Source organism: Mustela nigripes, chromosome 8, assembly GCF_022355385.1.
Source record: "Mustela nigripes isolate SB6536 chromosome 8, MUSNIG.SB6536, whole genome shotgun sequence".
Taxonomy (NCBI): domain Eukaryota; kingdom Metazoa; phylum Chordata; class Mammalia; order Carnivora; family Mustelidae; genus Mustela; species Mustela nigripes.
The window spans coordinates 18,747,449-18,767,627 of record NC_081564.1 but is presented as its reverse complement, the minus strand read 5'-3'; the positions used below and the strand labels follow the sequence as shown (position 1 = coordinate 18,767,627).

At 51.7% G+C, this 20,179-nt stretch overlaps 1 protein-coding gene across 1 annotated transcript in view; it reads right to left on the bottom strand.

Moving 5' to 3' along the window:
- Positions 1-13,766, bottom strand: part of MYO18B (myosin XVIIIB) — a 250,800-nt gene extending 237,034 nt beyond the window's left edge. The window contains exons 1-2 of the mRNA XM_059409906.1: positions 13,760-13,766; positions 13,414-13,523 (exon numbers count right to left, since the gene is read on the bottom strand). Of these exons, the coding sequence (XP_059265889.1) occupies positions 13,414-13,523; positions 13,760-13,766 (117 nt within the window). The remainder of the gene's footprint in view (positions 1-13,413; positions 13,524-13,759) is intronic.
- Between the last annotated feature and the right edge of the window lie 6,413 nt (positions 13,767-20,179).

Here is a 20,179-nt window from a genome sequence, read left to right as displayed (position 1 = left end):
TGGGTTGGAGAAGCCATGGCTAACTAGAGCTGGCCAAGGGAAATGGAGGGGGGGGGGTGCCTGGAACATGTCACAGGGCGGGGCTGGATGCCAGATTCCCCACTGACGTGGGAGGGGACAGCCTGGGCCACCCATGCTCTGACTTGTCCTCTGACTTGGCAGTCAGCCCCACGGCTGTAGTCTGAGCCCTGAACATTACTTTCCTTCTGCTCCCACAGGGCGAGGCGTGATGAGATGGCCATGCTGAGGCGATGTCAGGGCTGAGATGGGATGACACGGAGCTCTCGGCCGGACAGCACAAAATGTGGCTTTATGGACACACACACAGCACATGAGACAGATGGAGACACAGGTGAGGGTGGGGGACAGAAGAGAGATACAGGTTAGCTCTTGGACACAGCCCTCCTCCCACCCCCACCAGCGACACGAACCAAGGTCACACAGCTGCGCACAGCCCACTGGGAGGACCCCAGTCACCATGGAGGTTGCCAGCAGCTAAGTGGACAGCGCCCCCAAATCCTTTTCCCCTTGATCCCACATTTTGACTTGTCATTGAGACATAATATATGTCAGAAAATACAGAAGTATACAGCTCAGCGGCCCTTTCCCAAAGACCATATCTATGTAACCAGCATCCTGATAGAGAATAAAAACTATCATTTTATTTGTAAGATCGGGCAGATCTAATCTATGGTGATGAAGGTCAGAGGAGTCGTTAGCTTTGGCCTGGAAAGGGACACAAGAGAATGTCCTGGGGGGATGGAAGTGTTCTTTATCTTGATCTGGGAGGGGCCCCCATGAGTGCATCCCCTGTAAAAATACACCCACCAGTACAATTAATCCCCTGGAAGGCAATCCCATCTCAATTCAAAAATAAACAGAACCGGAGTGCCTGGCTGGCTCAGTCGGTTAAGTGTCCCGACTCCAGGTTTGGATCAAGTCATGATCTCACGGCTCGTGAGATGGAGCCCTACACTATGCTCAGCGAGAGGGCATGTCTACTTGAGATTCTCTCTCTCCCTCTCCTCCGCCCTTCGCTCCCCACTCTACCCTTCACCTCTGCTCAAAGGCACTCTCTCTCTAAAAAAAAATAAAAAATAAAAAAATAAAAATAAACAAAACATTCCAGTCCCCCTCACCTTGCCTCATGCCCCTTCTTAAGTTACTGTCCCCCAGAGGAGAACCACTGTCCTAACTTTGATACCATAGAATAGTGTGTTTCTCTTTTGTGAGGAAGCAGGTGGTGTCACAATCCGACCATAAGCATTAGGAAAAGACAGGCACCCAAACTATCAATTAGCCCCATGCTTTGGAAGGAAACAATTTAGCATGGTCAGCATCATACCGAGAGCCTTTTTCTTTTCTTTTCTTTTCTTTTCTTTTTTTTTTTTTTCACAAAGGGAGCTCATTTATTGTCAACGTTCCCAATGTATCCCCCAAAATAGAAAAGAACCCCTCAACTCAACCCCCACCCATACACCCCCAGCATCATATTGAGAATCTTGATAAATGTTCATAACTTTTGACTTAGAAAGTCCTCTTCTGGAAAACAAGTTTGAGGAAGGGATCCTAAAGCAGAAACTTTCATCCCTGGGTCCCTCATAACACCCAAACCAGAGACACAACCCAGGCGTGCAGTAACTAGAGAAGGCCAAATAAATCCCAGCCCATCTAACTTGAAGGAATATGGCGAATCCATTGAGAAGGGTACATAGGAAACATTTTACAACAGCTCCAGGGAACAGTCATTTCTAAGGTCAGCCGTTAAGATCTGCTCATTCGTAAGCATACAGCATACCAGTCTTTGATGAGCTTACAGAGTTTTGCAGCCGAGACCACAATCCCATTACCCCAAGGAGACCCTTCCAGACCATTTGCAGCCACTATAGCTGTATTCTCCCTTAGTGCCTTAGATATGGGATCTGAGCATCTGCGGTCTTCTTTGTGTCTGGCTACTCCCACTGTGCAGTTCGTCTTTTTTTTTTTTTTTTAAAGATCTTATGTATTTATTTGACAGAGAGAGACAGTGAGAAAGATGTCCCCCCTTCTCATCATCCCAGAGTTTCCAAAGCCCTGTCTGGCCTTCAAGTAGCTGCTTTCAGTGACTTATCTGTACGACGGCTTTGCGCAGAGTTCAAGGTGATCCCACCCACTGTTTATCGTGGAAGCTGGAGAGGCAGAACTTGGGGCCCGGACGGGTTGGGCTGGAGGCAGCTCCCACCAGCTCCTACCATCTTCCGGGAGTCCGCTAAGGCCACTTCTTTCTAACTCCACATTCTGTGATGTCACTTTAACCGCTAAGAAGTTGGCTCCGGAAGGGTTTATGTCCCAGAAACTGGCAAATGAGTCAGATCAGGGCTTTGGTTCCAGGAGCTGCCCATTAAATGTTTACCAGCACAGGACTGACTGAGACCCTCACACACACATACCCCTGTGGGGCCTGGGCAAGAGGAAATCTCAAGATCCAAAGATCCAAGAAGGGACATTTCAGCTCTGATGAGGTCATGAACCAAAGAGGAGACCCTGGGAACATGTCCCAGTGCAAAGAGCCAAGTCTTTGCCTTGAGAAAAAACTCCCCACCATGTGGACTCCCCGGCTCACAGAGACAAAGGAAGCTGGAGAGTGCACATAAGGTGAGATCCCTGGGGATGGAGGGACCCTAGGGAGGCCCCCAAGTGACTCACAGCCAGAGTCCGCTATGCCGCGTGCCTGGGAAGTAGAGCCCGGGTTATGAATAGCCCTGACATGAGGTAGATACTCTGTCCACTGTCCCCTCCCCCTTCCCATCCAGCCCAAGCCTGGCCAGCCCAGTGGCTGCTTCCCAAGGATCACCCTCAGCTTCAAGGCTCCAGGGAGAATCCTGGCTGTCAGTGTGGGCTGTCCTCAGCCCAGGGCTGCTGGCCTGCCCAGAGGTTCCACAGCACAGGGGAACAAGAGGGAGCTCTGCGTGGGGCCATCACTCCCCACGTCCCCTCGGAGGCACCAGGCCAGTCCCAGTGACCCAGGGCCAGGAGCCAATGCCACTGGGGAGGCTTTGTCAAGCTTTAATTTAAGTAAGTGTTCTTATCACCACGTTCCCTTCCAGGCCAAAAACTCACACCTGCCCCATCAGCTGCCGTTTAAAGCGATGAGGAAGCCCCAGACGCTCGGAAACCATGGTATAACGTCTTCAGTCACCCCTTAGGAAGGGGAGAGGCTGGGGAAAGGAAAGGTGATCCCCAAAGTCAGGGACAGCTTGACACAGTTTTTCATGATGCAAGCTAGATCTGAGGGGCCCCAGGAGAACCTCAAGGCTTTCCCTCTCACCCCCTAAATGTCCAGTCCTAACACAGAGGCCAGCCCTCCAGTGACTTCCCCTCTCTCAAAGAACAAACTCCCAAGTCTTTATAGAGGCTCAGGTGGCCCCCACAACCATCTGCCCAAATGCCTCTGCCTCTTGCTCCTCCCCAGCAGTGACATTGACCTCTTGCAGGCACTTCTACACAGGTTCCCACCTCAGGGCCTTTGCACATTCTGTTCCCTCGGCTCCAGATGCTTTTCCTTCCACATGGTAAGTCTTTGCTCAGAGTCATCCTGTCACTGATACTGCCTTCACTGCTTAAATGAAGGCATAACTCCCATCCCTCCCACAGCACCCCTACCCTCCCCCAGGATTGCACATCATTTTATCCTGTTCTCCCCCCCCCACCCTGCCACTGCAATTTATGGCTAATTACCAGTGTCCATCATGCTATAGATTTTTTGTTGTTGTTTAGTTTCTGATTCACCCTGCAGAACATGGCCCTATGAAGACCAGAATTTCCAACTGTTATGTCCTCTTACGTGGGTCCAGTGCCTAGGACAGTGCCTGGCACATACTTAGTTCTCAGCAAATGTTTTTTGAATGAATGTAGGAACTCAGGAACAGGTAATGATGAGGAGTGTGGCTGAGAAGGGGCAGAGGAGGACTTTGGCAGCAAGACTGTGATGTGGATTTCTGACATCCTCCTGTGCTATCTGTATCCATGGTGGGGGGAGGGGTGGCACAGGGGGCAGCCGCATGTTATCATGGCCCAAGTACGTGTCCTGCCACCACCACTACCCTGGGGGAACCCAGGAAATTCTCCAAGCCTCATTTTTCTCAGACTTAAAACAGGAGGAGAACACCTATAACTGAGCATGTTCTTAATCACCAGTAATTGCCCTCGATCATATTTTTCATTTTTATTTGACTCCATGGCTCAAGGCTGGCCTGGAGAGCCCAGCCCAGGATAATTCTCCAGCATTGAGGGAGAAGCTACTACATGCCTAGCAATGAGATAGATCGTTACACCCAATTGCCCCCAGTTCCCCCTTCAATTCCTACTGGAACTAGAATTTATTTATTTTAAAAGTCATTATCATTTTCATTCCCACAACAGCACCGTGTGGTTGGCATCCTCCCATAGAGCAAACAGTGACTCAGAGAGGTAAAGGCGCTTGCCCAGGGTCACCCAGCAAAAAGATCAAGCTGAGTCCCTCCCCCTCCCCAAGACGTCCCATGCCTCCCACCCACACTCTGCTCCCATTTCAGCCCCAGGCTGGTGGTAAGAATCAAGGGCCAATCTGGGGTCACTAGGTTGGGGCTTGGAGGTCCCCTAGGTTGGGAACCTACCTAGGTTGGGTAATCCCAGGAAGTTGGTTTAAGAAGGTACCTCCTCAGGTAGCTGGGGGTATGCTCTATTTGGTCAGTATCTGTTGGGTGTTAGTCACAGCACTGGGTCTGTTGTAGTTTGAGGAGCAAGGGGGTTCAAGGTCACACAGGAAGGAGTGGGATGACCTTGTTGACTAAACTGCTCCTTCTGCTCAACCCTGAGATCTCAGCCCTTAGACCCTGGAAGGGAGGCAACAAAAGCTAGACCACTGATGACAGGCCCCCATGAAGATCTGCGCACGGCTCTGTGCTGAGAACGTGAGTGGTCATGTCACGACTCCCACAAGGCACCCTGTTCTGAGGTGGGTTCTGTGAGTGACCCCATATCAGAGGGAGGGCAAGTGCCTTGCTTCCAGCCAGTAGGGGGGGGCCAGGGCGGGGGCAGAGGAAGGTGCCCCAAGCTGGGTATCATCCATTCACCCCTTCAGACCCATCCTCCACCCCTTCTACCTACTGGCTTCCAGGTGGGCCCAAGTTCATGGGAATCACCCAGTGGCAGAGATCAGAGGGCACCTGTGCTCTCGGCTCTCTGCTCTCCCTGCTGGGTGCCCACAGGCTGGCTGCCTCCCTCCCTCGAAGGTGCCCTCCCAAAGTCCCCTCTCCTGTCCTGGCCTGGTGGATCTTCCCCACCCAATCACCTACCCCCAGCCCTCTTCAGTCCAGAAGAAAGCTCCTCCTATTGCTGGTCCAGCATGCTGTGCTCGGGGGAGGTCCGCAAAGTTTCCCATAAAGGGCCAGATAGGAAGCTGGTCAAGCACTGAGGTCACAGGGTCTCCCTTGCAACTACTCAGCTCTGCCTTTGCACCCCAGAAGCAGTCCTGGGTGATATATAAAAGAAGGGGTGTGGCCATTTCAATGCAACTTCATTTTTTAAACCAGGCAGAAAGCTGGATTTGGTCCTGGCCAAATCGGGTAGGAGGAGGTCAAAGTTCCAACATTCATACCACAAGCTTTCTGAGGACCCCCACAGGCTCTCTTTCCTCATCCCTTCTTCCAAGGCAGCCAGGTCTGGGGCCATTCCCCGGATGGAAGGGCCCCAAGTCTATGCAGGTTGCTGGGGAAGGGAAGAATGGAGGCTTGGTTCTTCTATTTGGGCTTCCTAACATTCTGCTTCCTTCTTTAGCCTGCTCTGTGCTTCGGGGTGCTGACCACTAGGGTTGTAGACCCCAGGGCTCCCTGGCTCTCTGGCCTCCTGCTGAATTTGGTCAACGGAAGGCTCTGGAAGGAGACCTGCATATGGGAGGGACTAGAGGTAGAGTCTTTATTGCCCTACCTGTCCTGCTTCCTCCATCTCCGGCCCCAGTTTTGGCAAAGGCTATGTTTCTCCATCTACAGCCATAAGCCCCTTGGAGCAGTCCCTCTTCAAGGACAGACTGCCATTAGCCCCCAGGTTCCTCTATTAACCATCTCTGCCTTGCAACCAGCCCAATGCTAGTAACCCACCACTGCTTGTCGCTTGTCCCCTGCGTTATTGGTTTCCTTAACCCTGCACACACCTCTTGGAAGAGTTCCTTCATTAAAAAGTCTCTCCACATTACCAGCTGGGTATGCTGTCATCGTGGGACCCTAGCCAATATAGCCAGGGGGCAAGTAGGTTTCAACTCATGCATTAATTCTGACAGATGGTTAGTTGCCTCCTGGGGTGTTATATGGGAAGGACTCTGAGCTTTTATCTGGGCTCAGTGGAAGAGAATGCTCTGATTGATTATTAATGTCTGTCCCAGGCATGGAAGGAGGGAATGAGACACCATTGCTACCTATTTGCCAGATGTTGGCTTAAGGGACAAAGTGACTCTCTTGATTCATGCATGATGCAGCCAAGCTCATCCAGACCTAGAGTTTGATGGTCACAGAGCCACGCAGTAATGAAAAGAGACTTTGCCCAACACAGAGACACCCTCCCCTCATCAGAGCAAGGGAAACCCACATCTAGCAAATAGCCCATTATCCTAGAAGATGAGAAGAGAGGGTAGGGGAGGTGATGAATTAGAAAAAAGGGAGGTTAGCAGTAGGAAATAGAGAGAGTGAAGAAGAAGGGAGGGAGGGAGGGAAGAGCAAGGGAGGCATTGATGGAGAAGACAGGGAAGCAGGGGGTGGAGAATGCAATGCCCTGCCCACTGTCCACTGTCAGAGAGCCTCAGAGGACCAGCCCTGCTCACAAGGAATCTCCTGGATGGAAAATCAATGAATCCTTGCTTGGTCATACCCAGTGATGGGGAGCTCATTACTAAGTAAGACATTCAGGGTCTGCTCTCATTTTGTTTTTCTTCTTTGAAACCAGAGCTGCAAATCCCTCAGAGGCCATAGAACCCACCTTCTCTGATCCTGGCATACAACGAGGGTCCTCATTTTCCTGTTCCCTGGGATCTACCACCTTTTCCTCCTACCCACAGAGCTGCCTTATCAGGACAGCCACATGCAGACCCCAGTTCTCTTCTCTGGAGTGGCAGATAAGGTTTTCCATGTGACCCATATGGGGTCTGCCCCCAATTTTCTCATCTGAAGCCTTCAACCATTTCTCAGTTAAGAAATTTCTCACGGCTCCCAGAACCTTCAGAATGCTGGCCACTGTCCCCAGGAAGTTTTCTAGATGGTTCTTTGCAACAGAGTGGACACTTCCATTCACAAAGGCTGACTGGGGTGAACACAGCAGACCTCCTGTCCCTTGATGGGCTCACCTCCTCTTTAGAGGTCTCACAGCTAACCTCAGGCCTCACCTGCCTTCCGTGGACTCCCTTAGGGCTGCAGTCCCACCACCTGTCAAATGAGGGCACCAGCCTTTCTTGTCCATTTCACAAGGCAGTGGGATTACTGGATGCTCTGTACACCTGTGAGCCGCGACATTCCCAGCATCCCTATCCCCCACTGCCCCCAGTCTTTCAGGTTCCTGGACCCAACTCCAACTGCAGGGGGCGTTCCCCACACAACACCAAGCTGTTCTCAACACCAGCAGGGTGATTAAGAGTCAACTCCATTCAACTCAATTCTGACACCATCTACTGGAGACAGTTCGACATTCTGCAGGTAAAGGGCTCAGCCCCACAAGAGCACCCTCCACTTCGGACACCAGTCTTGAACCCAAGTTGTCACCTGTGTTTCTGACCATCTCTGGCTATAAATCAGAAGTACCCATGACCCCCATCTTGTTTCTGATACATTTGCCAGAACAGCTCGAACTCAGAGAAATTTTTGCTCCCCAAATCACCCATTTATTATGAAGGGATAGAAGTCAGGATGGAAGAGATACTCAGGGCAGGGGATGGGGAAAGGGTGGGGGGCCCCAGGCCTGATCCAGGGTCACCAATCTCCCCAAATTTCCATATGTTCATCAACCAGGAGTTCTCCGAACACTATTCTTTTGGGATTTTATGGAGACTTTGTTACATAGGTACGATGGATGAAATCATGGGCCATTGGTGATTGAACTCAGTCTCTCACCCCTCTCCTGCCTCAGAGATCAGGGGTAGGTTCCAATCCTCTAATCCCATGGTTGTCTCCATCGGCCATCAGCTCCCATCCTTAGGTGGTTTTCAAAAATCATGGTGTTAGCATTAACAAAAGCCACATTTATCACTCTCAAGACTTAAGGAATTCCAATAGTTTCAGAGCTGTGAGCTCTGAACTATGAAGAAAAACCAAATATTTATAAGAAATATGTTTTGGTCATCTGAATATGGCACCCAGGTCCATTAAATTCTGCAAAAGCTCTGCACCTCAGGGGCTGACAAGCCAGCACCCACCCGCCCCTTTACGCCTTGCCTCAACCCACAAATCAAGCAGTGAGTATTTCTTGGAGACATGAACAGAGAAAAGTCTGGGTCCCTCCAACACATCACCATTCCCCTCTCCATATCTGTGGTTGTCCCACTGACCTAGGCAGGCCCATGCCCTTGCCAGCCACCATATAGCCTGATGAGATGCTGGACCTTACAGACCAGCCTCCTGACCTCATGCAGGGACAGCCAACAATGTCTCTCCTTCATGCCAGCACCAGCTGATCTGCAGTTGGGCACTGCCCAGAGTGTTACATTGAGAATGATCCTGTACTAGCAGAAAGGCATGTGGTGATCAACTAGTAATGCCTGCCATGAGCACAGAAACGGCTAGAGTTGGTAGGTCTGCCAAGTATTTGCCATTTGCCGTCTGGTGTTCTGCTGGCTGCAGTGAAGCAAGAAGCTGGTCACACTTCTGCTGGGGGAGTGGGGGGATCCCATGACTGCTTGTAGGGTCCAGTGCCCCATTGATGGGCTATCTTCCTACCCATACTATGTTGCCCTCTGGAGCTAGGCTGTCAAATAAAGCAGCCCCTAGCCACACGTGATTTAAATGACTGAAATAATTGAAAAGGAAATCCAAGGAAAACATCACCTTCCAGGTCACACTGGCCATATTTCAAATGCTCAATAGCCACAGTTGGCTAGCAGCTACCATAGTGGACAGGAAAGGTACAGAATATTTCTATCCTTGCAGAAGCTTTATTGGATCACACTAGATTAGATCAGTGGTCTTCAGTAGGTGTGATTGTGCTCATCAGTGGACGTTTGCAATGCCTGAAGACATTTTTGGTTGTCACAGCTAGAGTGTGTGTGGGGGGGGGGGTGCTAGGGGTATCCACCAGGGAGAGGCCAGGCATGCTTCCAACATCCTACAGGATAGCCTTCCCACCCCGCACCACAGACAACAAAGAATCATCCAGACCCAAATGTCAATAGTGGGTTGGTTGAGACACCCTTCTCTAAAAAGTCCTTATCGAGCAAAGAGAAGCATTCAGGGTTTGGAAACAAGGGCAAAATAATCTTGGTTTGAATAATAAATAGCAAAGAATGATAATAGAAAAAAAAGAGAGAGAGAGCTGACCCACCATTGACAAAAGAGAAGAAATTCCTGGATCCATCACCACTTAGTAGCTCTGTGTCCTTGGGCAGTCACAAAACCTCTCTGATTCTCAATTTCCTCAGAAAAACTGACACTGCAGTAGCCCCTTCCAAAATATTATCAGTGGATCCAGTGAGGTCATGAGTGTGAATGGGCTTTGTTACCTGTCCATGTGAAACAGTATAGCACAATTTACTAGCAAAGCTCCTGTTGTTTATTATAGTAGACTGAAGATACAGTCTCCTGCGGAACAGCAGAGTCCCAGTTTCATTTCATTCTGCACGACATTGGGGGCACTTAAACCTCGAAATCCCACTTCTTGATCTGTAAAATGGAGCTGATAACTCATGCACAAACTCACAGGGATATCCAGCACCAATGAGACATTTAATCCCATTGAGCAGGTGCGTCTCTCTCTCTCTCGCTCTCGCTCTCTCGGCTCAACAGCTAATCCTGTTGCCCTCCATGAAATTGAAACTCAAGCCCCAGCTGGTACCCACGAAACAGCTGAAAATGCATTCAGTCTTTTATGGGCCAAGAAAAATTCCCTTGGGACCCCAGTCCTTGAAATTCCTATTTCCCTGAGCGTGGGTATTGGCCAGGTATTTGGTGAACCCACACTGCAAATTGTGGAGGATCCTTTCTTCATTGCCAGAGACTGTAGTTCTTAAAGGGAATGAAGCATTCGGGAGAGGCTCAGTGCAAAGCAGGGCAGGAAAGGAAAATCACAGAGCTGGGGGAGTCCTGTCCAGGAGGAGGTGATTCAGATGAAGCTGATGGTGCCCTTGGATTCTTCAGACTGACTGATGGGTCTGGGTGTGTGTGTGTGTGTGTGTGTGTGTGTGTGTGTGAGAGAGAGAGAGAGAGAGAGAGAGAAACAGACAGACAGACAGACAGATATCTGCCTTGATAGTAATACAATGCCCACCATCCTGTGAGCTCTTATCCCAAAGACATTGTTTGGTGAATAAAGGTCATATTTGTTGAATAAAGGTCATATTTGTTGGCCTCTGTTGACTTAAGACATATGATTTAATCCTTTCCTTTGAGGTTTGGATGATACTGAGGGAGAAGGCTTTGGGGGCAGAGGTAATAGGGAAAATAGGGCTATTAGCCCTAAAATGAGGAATCCTAGGCTGGTCCCCAGTGCCAGTCTTGAGGGCAGGGACTGGCTGTTCTAAAGCCACTGCTGACACTGCAAATCTGTGTGTCCTTGAGCAAGTTGCTTCCCCTCTCTGTGCCACAGTCCGGATTGGGTCTGACAGCACCCAGCCCCCCCCCCCCTCGTCTCAAGCTCTCTTTGTCCCTTTCTCAAACCATTCCATTTCACACAGTTTCACACGGTATAAGGGTATAAGGGTACCACGAAGAGACACGGAGGAACTGTAAACACATGTCATTAAGTGAAAGCAGGCAATCTGTAAAGGCCCCACTGCCGTCTGATTTCAAGTATACGACATTCTGGAAGAAAGCACCACTATAATGAGAGTAAAAAGATCCGTGGTTGCCCGGGGTTGGGAGGGGTGGGGATGAGCAGACAGAGCGTGGAGGACAGGGAAGGCCCTCCGTATGCTATGGCAATGATGGGTCCACTTTGCCATTTGTCCAAACCCCTATAATGTCTGCCACCAAGAATGAGCCCCGATGTCAACTATGGACTCCGGGTGATGATGGTGTATCCCTGAAGGCTCACCCGTTGGGTCAGTTGTCCCACTTGGGCGTGGAATGTGGAGAGCGGGGAGAGGATATCCATGTGTGGGGACATGGGAAATCTCTGTACCTGTCCCCCAGTTTTGCTGTGGACCTGAAATGGCTCTAGAAAATAAAATTTATTAATGAAAAAAATTAGCAGGAATTATAATCTCATGGCATGTTAACGAACTGGAATTAAAAATGTAAACGTAAAAGAAAACCAAGCAAGGCCATATACCACAGCGACCAACCACCTGCTTAAAAGGCACCACTCACAGGCGCCTGGGCGGCACAGTGGGTGAAGCGTCCTGCTCTTGGTTTCAGCCCAGGTTGTGCGTGATCTCAGGGTCATGAGATAGAGCCCTACGTCGAGCTCTGTACTCAGTGTGGCATCTGCTTGGGATTCCTTCTCCCTCTCCCTTTGGGCCTCCTGCTCATGCCTTCCCTGCCTCCCACTCCATTCTCTAAAATAAATAAACATTTTTTTTTTTAAAGAGAGAGACAAAATGACCATTCAGACAGTTGTTTCTAACTACCAAGTAAGCCAGGCCCCACTGAAGGGCTATCTCATCGTGGCCCAGTAGAAACAACCAGAGTTCTCGTTCTCTGGCCGCGCCAGGAAGTCTCTTCGCTTTGTGGCCTTCTGTTCTCATCCTGAAATGCCACCAGAAGGGCTCAGTCTTTCTCCCCTGGGTCCCACCGGCCTTCATATATTTTGCAAGCATGAGGACTGGGCAGCCCCCTCTAGGCTTTCTCAGCTCACGCCTGAGGAAAGGCGGGTCTCTGGCTTCAGTGGGCCCCAGAGCCTGCTATGAGGTATGAAATCTGTGGGTTTCTGGGCTCCTGCCCCCAAGATTGTTCCATGGGTCTCAGGAGAGCTGGGGAGTCTGCGCTTTGGAAGGCCCCCAGCGAAGGCTGACTGCCCACACTTGAAGAAATGCTGCCCCAGAGGTTGGGTCCCGGAAGATGGCTCTGTGATAGGGCCACCCAACACCCTCAGGTTTGGAAGGGGACACCAAAGCTGGGGAGTGACTTGTCTGAGGTCACCGACTCAGCAGAGCCCAAGCTGGGTGACTCAAGGTGACCAGGCCTGTGTGCAGGTGGCCCCAAATACTTACTCACTGGAGACAGGCAGCCCCTCAGAAGTCAGGAGACTGCCTTTGCTCTTCCTCCTTCTCTCCCCACCCCCAGGCTCCTCTTTCTGTCATATTCGAGAACTCATTCATAGCCTACTGGACCCAGGTCTTCCCCAAATCCACCCTGGACCTATCATGCAGAGACGGGAGAACACAGCTCGGGTCAGCAGCAAAAACAAGATGCAAGAAACTACCACCATGTTGGACACAGGAAGCTCGCGTGGGCCCCTCTGTTAGCTGGGTTCTTAAAAAGGGTAGGCATCTTCCGGCCGGCCACAAAGAAAAAGGAACAACCCACATTTCCAGACCCTGTGGGATGGGAACCCAGGCCTCTGCCAGCTCAGGGCTAGACTGGACTTTATTCCCCCAGCCTCCTCTAGCAGAAACCCTGCACCGAGGCTCCGAGGCTCCGAGGCTCTGAGGCCCGGAGGTCCCGGCCCCACAGGGCAAGCCGGATAAAGTAGGTCCTGGGACTGACTGAGGATCAAGTCAGTGCCGCCTGAAACCCAAGCTTTGTCTTCCAACCAGCGCGTCCCTCCCCCACCATGCACATGCTTATTGAAAATAAAAGGCCACCACCACGAAGGCTTGTCCTTGCCAGGGTGGGGAACTTGGCCCCAGGAGAGTCGGCTGCCTGACCATAAACTGACAACCTGTGAAGCAGAAACCACTGGTAGGGGAGGGAAAAATAGGAACTGTGTACGTGGCGGGGTTGAGATTATACCCCGGAGGGTATCCAGGACTCTAAACATAGTTTTTAAAAATGATTAGCAGATGACTGGGGTCCGACAGGCAAGGGGGAGCCTCAGAAGTGTCTGCTCACCCCAGCATTTTGTTCTAAAAAAATCCTGCCACTTAAGACTCTTTGTTTTCTAAGCAGGCCTTACGGGCCGTCGGAGGCTGTCCAGCCAGAGCGGCCCCAAGACGGCAGACCGCAGGTCCCAACACGTGCCACCCTAGTCCCCCAAAAGCACATTCTGGAAAATTATGCCCGTCAGCTCCCAAGGTGCCCCTTGTAAAAACTCGTCCCACTGTACCTTCTCCGTGCAAGGCCACGGGTCACGGGAAACACAGCGGCCTGAGAGCTCTCCCCTGGGGGCAGCGCAGAGACCCCACCAAGCCTGGACAGCGGGGGCGAAGGAGAAATGTCAGGAACACCCTCACACACATCCCCTTCCCTGTCTGCTCCTCCCCGTCCTCCCCACACCCTCCCTCTGCACCAATGTGACGGCAGCAGCTGAGCCGACAAGTCATTTCTAAAATTAGCCGGTGAGCCCCAGGTCTGGCCAGGAGATGACAGCCTGGGGTGGCCGCAGACCAGGCATCGGACAGCATGGACATATTTGGTGGCATGGAGCAGGGGAGGGGACAGCACATTCTCACCCGTCATCCCTGTGCCCAACAGGCTGCATACTCCAGGCTCTGACCCACACTGATAACTGGAGGCCGTGGGGGTTAGGGGGAGGAGGGGAGCATGGCTCTGCCTTCCAGCTGGACTCGGGGGGAAAAAATAACTTGAGCCAGTTCTGGTGTCTCTTGGTAAACAATCAATGCGTGAAAATATGTGTCACCCGCCAGATACCCCTACGGGATTTATACTGACCTCATTCACTATTCCTGACAACCCTGCTCAAGGTAAGGGTTTCCCCACTCTCGTTTGACCCATAGGGCACGGACTGAGGCACAGACATGTCAACTAACTGGCCCAAAGCCGTGGGAAACCGGGATTCGAACCCAGGCAGTGCTGGCTCCAGAGAGCACAATCGTAAATGCTGCGGCAAACAGGACACTAAAAAGTACCGTACCGTGTCTGCTGCCCAGGAGAAAAGTAAGGAAGTCGATAGGTTAAGAATATCACATCCACACAGTTAGCAAGGGACTCCGATCTAGATCTTTCTGATTCCTAAAGCCAGGGTCATTCCATGCAAACAAGGCATGCTGCTTCTCTTTAGAAACATTTTAACCAGAAGAACACGTTGTTACTTTTCCATCTCTCCTGCTGATACAGCAAGATACTCTCAAGGTACTTCCTTCCTTCTGGGAACTAAGATTCAGCATTTTATTGGAAGTTCGTGGAAACAGTTTCCTTTGGATAATGAAATGTGAACCCACCTCCTGTCCTGTTAATCTTGTGTATCTTTCCATGGTGCTGGGTCCTATGCGGTGGGGTGGACGCGTAGAAACAACTCCAAGTCTCCGTCAGACTCCATTAGCAACGCTGTTTACGTTGACTTGAAGGGCACTGTGTCCTGAGGGCCCCTGGCATGTCCGCTTATTACCCTGGGAAATGTGGTGCTGAAAAATGCACCCGAAAGACCAAGTATCACTCTGCCCAAGCTGTGATTTAGGGCAGGTCTTGTAAACGTCATTTTGTTCCCCGGCTGAGCATTTGCCTGCTGGTCTCCAGGCTTTGCTCCCCAGGGGGCAGGACAGGATAAAAAAGTGAAGGCCCTTTTACCAAGGCCCCCCACGGAAATTGGCCCCATTTGGCATGGACAGTCCAGGTGGAGGCGGGTCCATGGGGACACGGACTGAGGAACCATGGGCATGTGCACCTGTCCCGGGGTGGTCAATTTCTCCGCTGGAGACCTGGCCTCGTCTTTAGCTGGCCAGTTCTGGATCCACAAAATGGCCAAGCGATGGATTGTAATTTTTTTTTTTTTTTAAGATTTTATCTATTTGAGAGAGAGAGAGCATGAACACAAGCAGGGGTAGGGGTAAGGCAGAGGGAAAGGGAGAAGCAGGCTGAGTGGGGAGCCTGGCTCGGGACTCAATCCCAGGATCGTGACCTGAGCCAAATGCAGAGGCTTAAACCATGGAGCCACCCAGGCATCCCTGGCTTGTGATATCTTATTGGGGCAACTTAACTTAAGCCTCCTGATTATCCTTAACTTCTTTTTTGGGTAGGACCCTTGTTGGTGGCCCTTCTCTTTTGTCCCCGGAGATACAACATTCTAGTCATTATCTACAGACAGCCCCGCGACTCAGGGACCCCCAGTGCACCGCACCTCACTGCACACTAGGTGACTGCTTCTGCCTATCTCCTGAGGGCTGAATGCCATACCCTGGCCTCTCCCATTTTGGGCTCCTATCATCCCCACTGTTTTCAGAAAACCATGTGTAGGTTTGTGTGTGTGTGTGTGGTGTGTCCTGATAAACTGGAGAACAGTCCCGTGCATCCAAGTGTCATGGAGCAATCATGAGACTCCCCCCACATGACTGTCGCAGGGCCTGTGCTGTGTGTCATTGTCCCCACAGAGGTGAAAGGGACAGTCTCTCTCTGTCTGTATCCTTAAGTGGCTGGTACACAATTATGCATCCCATAAACACGTATGAAATAAATAACCAAATGTATGGAAACTGGACCAGAGCAAATGTCCCAGGACCTGGCCCCACATCGTGCGTTCTCTAGATGTCTGTCTGTCTGTCTGACATCTCCCACCTGTCTGTGGTCTCCTATTCATCCCGGTCACCCAGCACCAGGCCAGGCCCTGAGCAGGGGCTCATGGAATCTCTAGTGGACAAAGCAACTGGTGAACAGAAGACTACAGCCCAGACTGTGGAGGTGGGAGAGATCCCTGTAGAGAGACGCCCGAAGCCCACCTCCTGACCAGAGTCTGGAGCTGGTGTGTCTACACAGAGCTCTGGATGTCAGGGAAGGACACAGTCTTTGGAGCAAGGGAGCAAGGCCCAATCCTAATTTCGAAGAAATGTCCTCACCTCAGGGTTCCCTTCTATGAAATGGGGATCCTGATGCCACTGTCTGGTCCAGTCCTTCACGGCCCATGGTAGGTGCTCAGCGAGTGTTTGCTGAATGACTGAATGACCTAACGTAGATCTGTAAAAGCTTTCCCCAGCTCTGCACTACCTGCAGAGGAGAGCCAACTTTGACCTTCTTAGTGATGCTGGTGTCCTCTCACAGGATGGCCTCGTGGTGTCCTGCTGGCCCCCCAGCATGTTTTCCTCTCCTCGCATTCTCCATGCTCAGGAGAGCCAGGCTCGGTGTGTCCTGGCCACCATTCCACAGCCCAGGAGAGTAGTCCGGAATGCATACACTCTCCCATATCTGGCCTGGTTGACCCCTCTGCTTTTTAGTATCTTTCCCCAAAGCATCCATCAAGCTTAGCCTAGCCACCCAGTCCCACTCTCCAGGATTTACTTTCTCCTTCACTTTTCTCAAACGCTTTGCTGCCCTAAATAAAGAAGTAGACGGAAGCAAGCTCAAAATGGGAAAGTTTATTCAAGGATAGAAGAGGGATTGCAACTCAGGACAAGCAAATGGCAGCAAGCTGCTGGCGAGTAGGGTCTGGGGTTTGGGGTGGGTTCCATGGACAGGCAGGGAACGTAAAGAAGGGACAGTTCAACGAGGGTCTGTTACAATCAATGACAAAAGGAAGGCTGGCTCTGAAAACTCGCCGAGCAGATGGAACTCATCCAGCTACACACACAGAGGTCCATTCAGCCCGCTTGGCAAGACCAACCTGACCTGCATCACCTCGGTTCACGCCTCTGGCAAAATTTCCCACAGTGGACAGGGGACAGCTTCCGACCAACAGCTTATCATCCAAGGAAACTGTAACACAATCAGTCTTCCATAAATCGGGAAAACCAATCTCTTAGCCTTGAAGTTGTAACTTCCCTCGGGCACAGGCATGAGGCTCCTTTTCCCTACTGCACTTCTATCTTAGACTGTGATTTTTTTCCCAGCTCCATGGGACAAAGCAGCCAGTGCATTTCCTTTCACCAGCATACCATCCCCACTCATCTCTGCTGCAAATGTGAATGCTGGGAGCACCCCTCTCTTTGATCTAGGGCTTTCTGTGTTGCACCTATTACTGCCAATTCCTGGCTGTGGCCACGGCCAGCTGGCCAGTGGGTGATCCAGCCTCCCATCACCTCCAGCTAACTCCTATGGCACCTGGGCCCCACAATGCAGGCTGGTTTCCCCAGGGGAAGTGGACTCTGAAATAGAGTGTAATGACAGAACACTATTAAGGAGTTCTCTTGGTATGTGTGTCTATGGAAGGATGGGGAAGGAATCAGGATCGAACAGAGGGAAATGTATAGCTGTGACAAGGGCCCCCAAACAGCCTGCGGCAACCCCACTATGACCTCAACGGCTGGTTTGTTCCTAAATTGGGACCACGATGGCCAGGCATTTGTACTTCTGCGTGGATCAGTCACTGGATGTGGGCACCCTGGCAAGGGTGTGGTGTCAGGCTCAGTAGCTAAGGCACCCTCGAAGGGGATGATGACTGCAGCCCTAGCACAGACAGGAAGTCCTTCAGTGAAGGAGGATCTGGACAGCACAGGACACTGTCCACTGGAGTCTCCCTGGCCAAGGTCCTCCATGACATATTTGGCAAGGTGGAATGACTCAGGACCACATTCAGTGCCGTGGCTGCTGGTGGACACAAGTCTCCCGTGCTCACCCTGCAGTCACTGGCCAAAGCCGTGGGCAAAGTTGACCCTGAGAGGAGTGGGAAGTTCACGGGCATGGAGTTTCACACCCCCATCCCCACTGCACCTCATGGGTCTGATCTGCTGTCTAAAAAAAATCTGTTCCATACTTCGACATCAAGGATGAAATGAAGCAGGTGTCAGAAGAAGCCCCAGGGGCCACACAAATAACCAGTCCCCCTCTTGCACTTTTTAAAAGATTTATTTTATTTGAGAGAAAGAGAGAGAGGAAGGGAGAGACTGTGAGTGGGCAAGGAGCAGAGGGGGAGAAAGAATCTCAGGCAGACCCCACACTCAGCACTGAGCCTGAGGCAGGGCTTGACCCCACGACCCTAAGATCACGACCTGAGCTGAAATCAAGAGTTGGACATTTAACTGACGAAACCACCCAGGTGCTCCCCTTTGCCCCACCACCCTGGGAATTTTAACACCTGCCCCTCCACCTTCAGGGCTGGCATTACCTCCAATACCCCGGTGTCAAGCTCATGACCCGGCATGAGCCGGCATGTGACAATGAAATTGGCCACAACAGCTGCACAGCAGACCTCACGGTCCACACAGCCTCCCAAGAGTGAAGAGCCCTGGCCACGAACTCTGGCAACAACTTTTCACCTTTACAGAGTCCCTGCCCCAATACTGTCCCCAACACATGGAGAATTTCCCATCGTTTGCACCAGGGGTTCGAAACTGGGGGTGGTCCCTCAAGGGACGTTTGGCAACATCTGGTGACATTTTGGGTTGTTCAGACTGGCTGGTGGGGGTTATGCACTGGCCTCTGGCAGGGAGAGGCTGAGAAGGCTGACCAACATCCCACAGGGCACAGGAGGGCCCCCAAGAGAAGGACAATCCCCAAATGTGCTGAGGCCAACAAACTTCTGTGGAGTTCCCAGCCCAGGTCCCCGGAGAAGGGGAAGCCCTTAGGCTCCTGTCCTCTTGTCCTCGTCCGTCATGCTGCCATGAATGCATGCCGCGTGTGTCAGGGCAGGACTGGGACGTATTGGGACGAAAGCTGGGAATGCAAGGTTGAGAGGGGAGGGTAGCAGTCATCTGTGAGGCAATGTGGAAGAAACCTTGGGATGTGGCAAGCAAGTGCTGCCCATGTTCCTCCCATTTAACCTTCGCTAGAAACCTGGAGGATATCTTGGCTCATCTCAACCAACTCTTGTAAATCAGAGGTGAGAAAATGGCAGAGCAACCAGGCTGCCCAGAGAGGTCGGCTGGGAGTGGGGTGGCCAGCACTTCCAGGCCCGGAGGAGGAACAGGCTTCCAGCAGCTCTGGGGCACGGCTCTCAGTTATGGGGTTCATCAGGCCCCGGGCTCCCCACTGCCTATGGAGCTGCCCACCGGCTCTGGAGCCCGGCCTCCTGTCAACTACTCTGTTAAACGATTTTTGAGTTGGCAAACCCAAGTGCATTCTGGGGAAAAAATAGCTCCGGGAGTCAATCCTGCCTTCCTTCTTTTCTGAACCAGCACCCCATGGGAGATGCTTTGAGCTCTAGGGCAGGTACAAGCTGGCCTGCCCCTGACCTGAGGACCCCCAAGCGGGCAGGTCTGCCCAGGCTGCTGGGGTCCTGGGGCCACCGCCTCCTGGGATTTTAGGTTTAAACTGACATATACCCCGGGGTCTCTCACCTCATCTTCATGGGAGCAGGGATGGACAGTGAGGGATCTGCGCTTCCCAAGGGACTCCAAGGTCACCCTGGAGTATGCTGGGGGTGGGGGGCCAGTATAGTCTAGACTAACTGCGGAGGAGATAGAGGCCCCCTCCCCCAGGTCTTCTTGTGGCCCGACTGTCACAGGCTCTTTCCCCACAACACGTCTTGCAGGAGGCACCAGCCACTGGGTCTCCAACCACCCCCCCCATCCCCCGGAGACCATGAAGTGGGCTGTGCCCCTAACAATCCAAGCAGTCCGCAGGAATGCAGGTCAGCGATCCCATTCCTCTTTATCCAACCAGCCTCTGCATGGATTGTCCTCAAAGTCAGGAGTCTTTAAAAGGTATCATGTCCTGATGTCTTAGCAGCCTGATAAAGAAATGCAGGTTTTAGTGGGGGCTAAGGGAGGACAGCACACCAAAGTACATATCTTTGTACAGAGCCTTTTTATTGAGATTTCACAGAAGCAATTTATCAACACAGGAAACCAGCATTGCTGTTCCCAAGCAGCCGTGAAAGACGGTGATACCAAAGGACTGCACGAGCTCTGCGCCGGGCGGGAGCCCGCAGGCATGGGACAGTGTCTCCCGTAGGCTGGGACTTCAAACGTGCACGAGTAAGTGGATACCGAGGGGGACAGTGTCTCCCGTAGGCTGGGACTTCAAACGTGCACGAGTAAGTGGATACC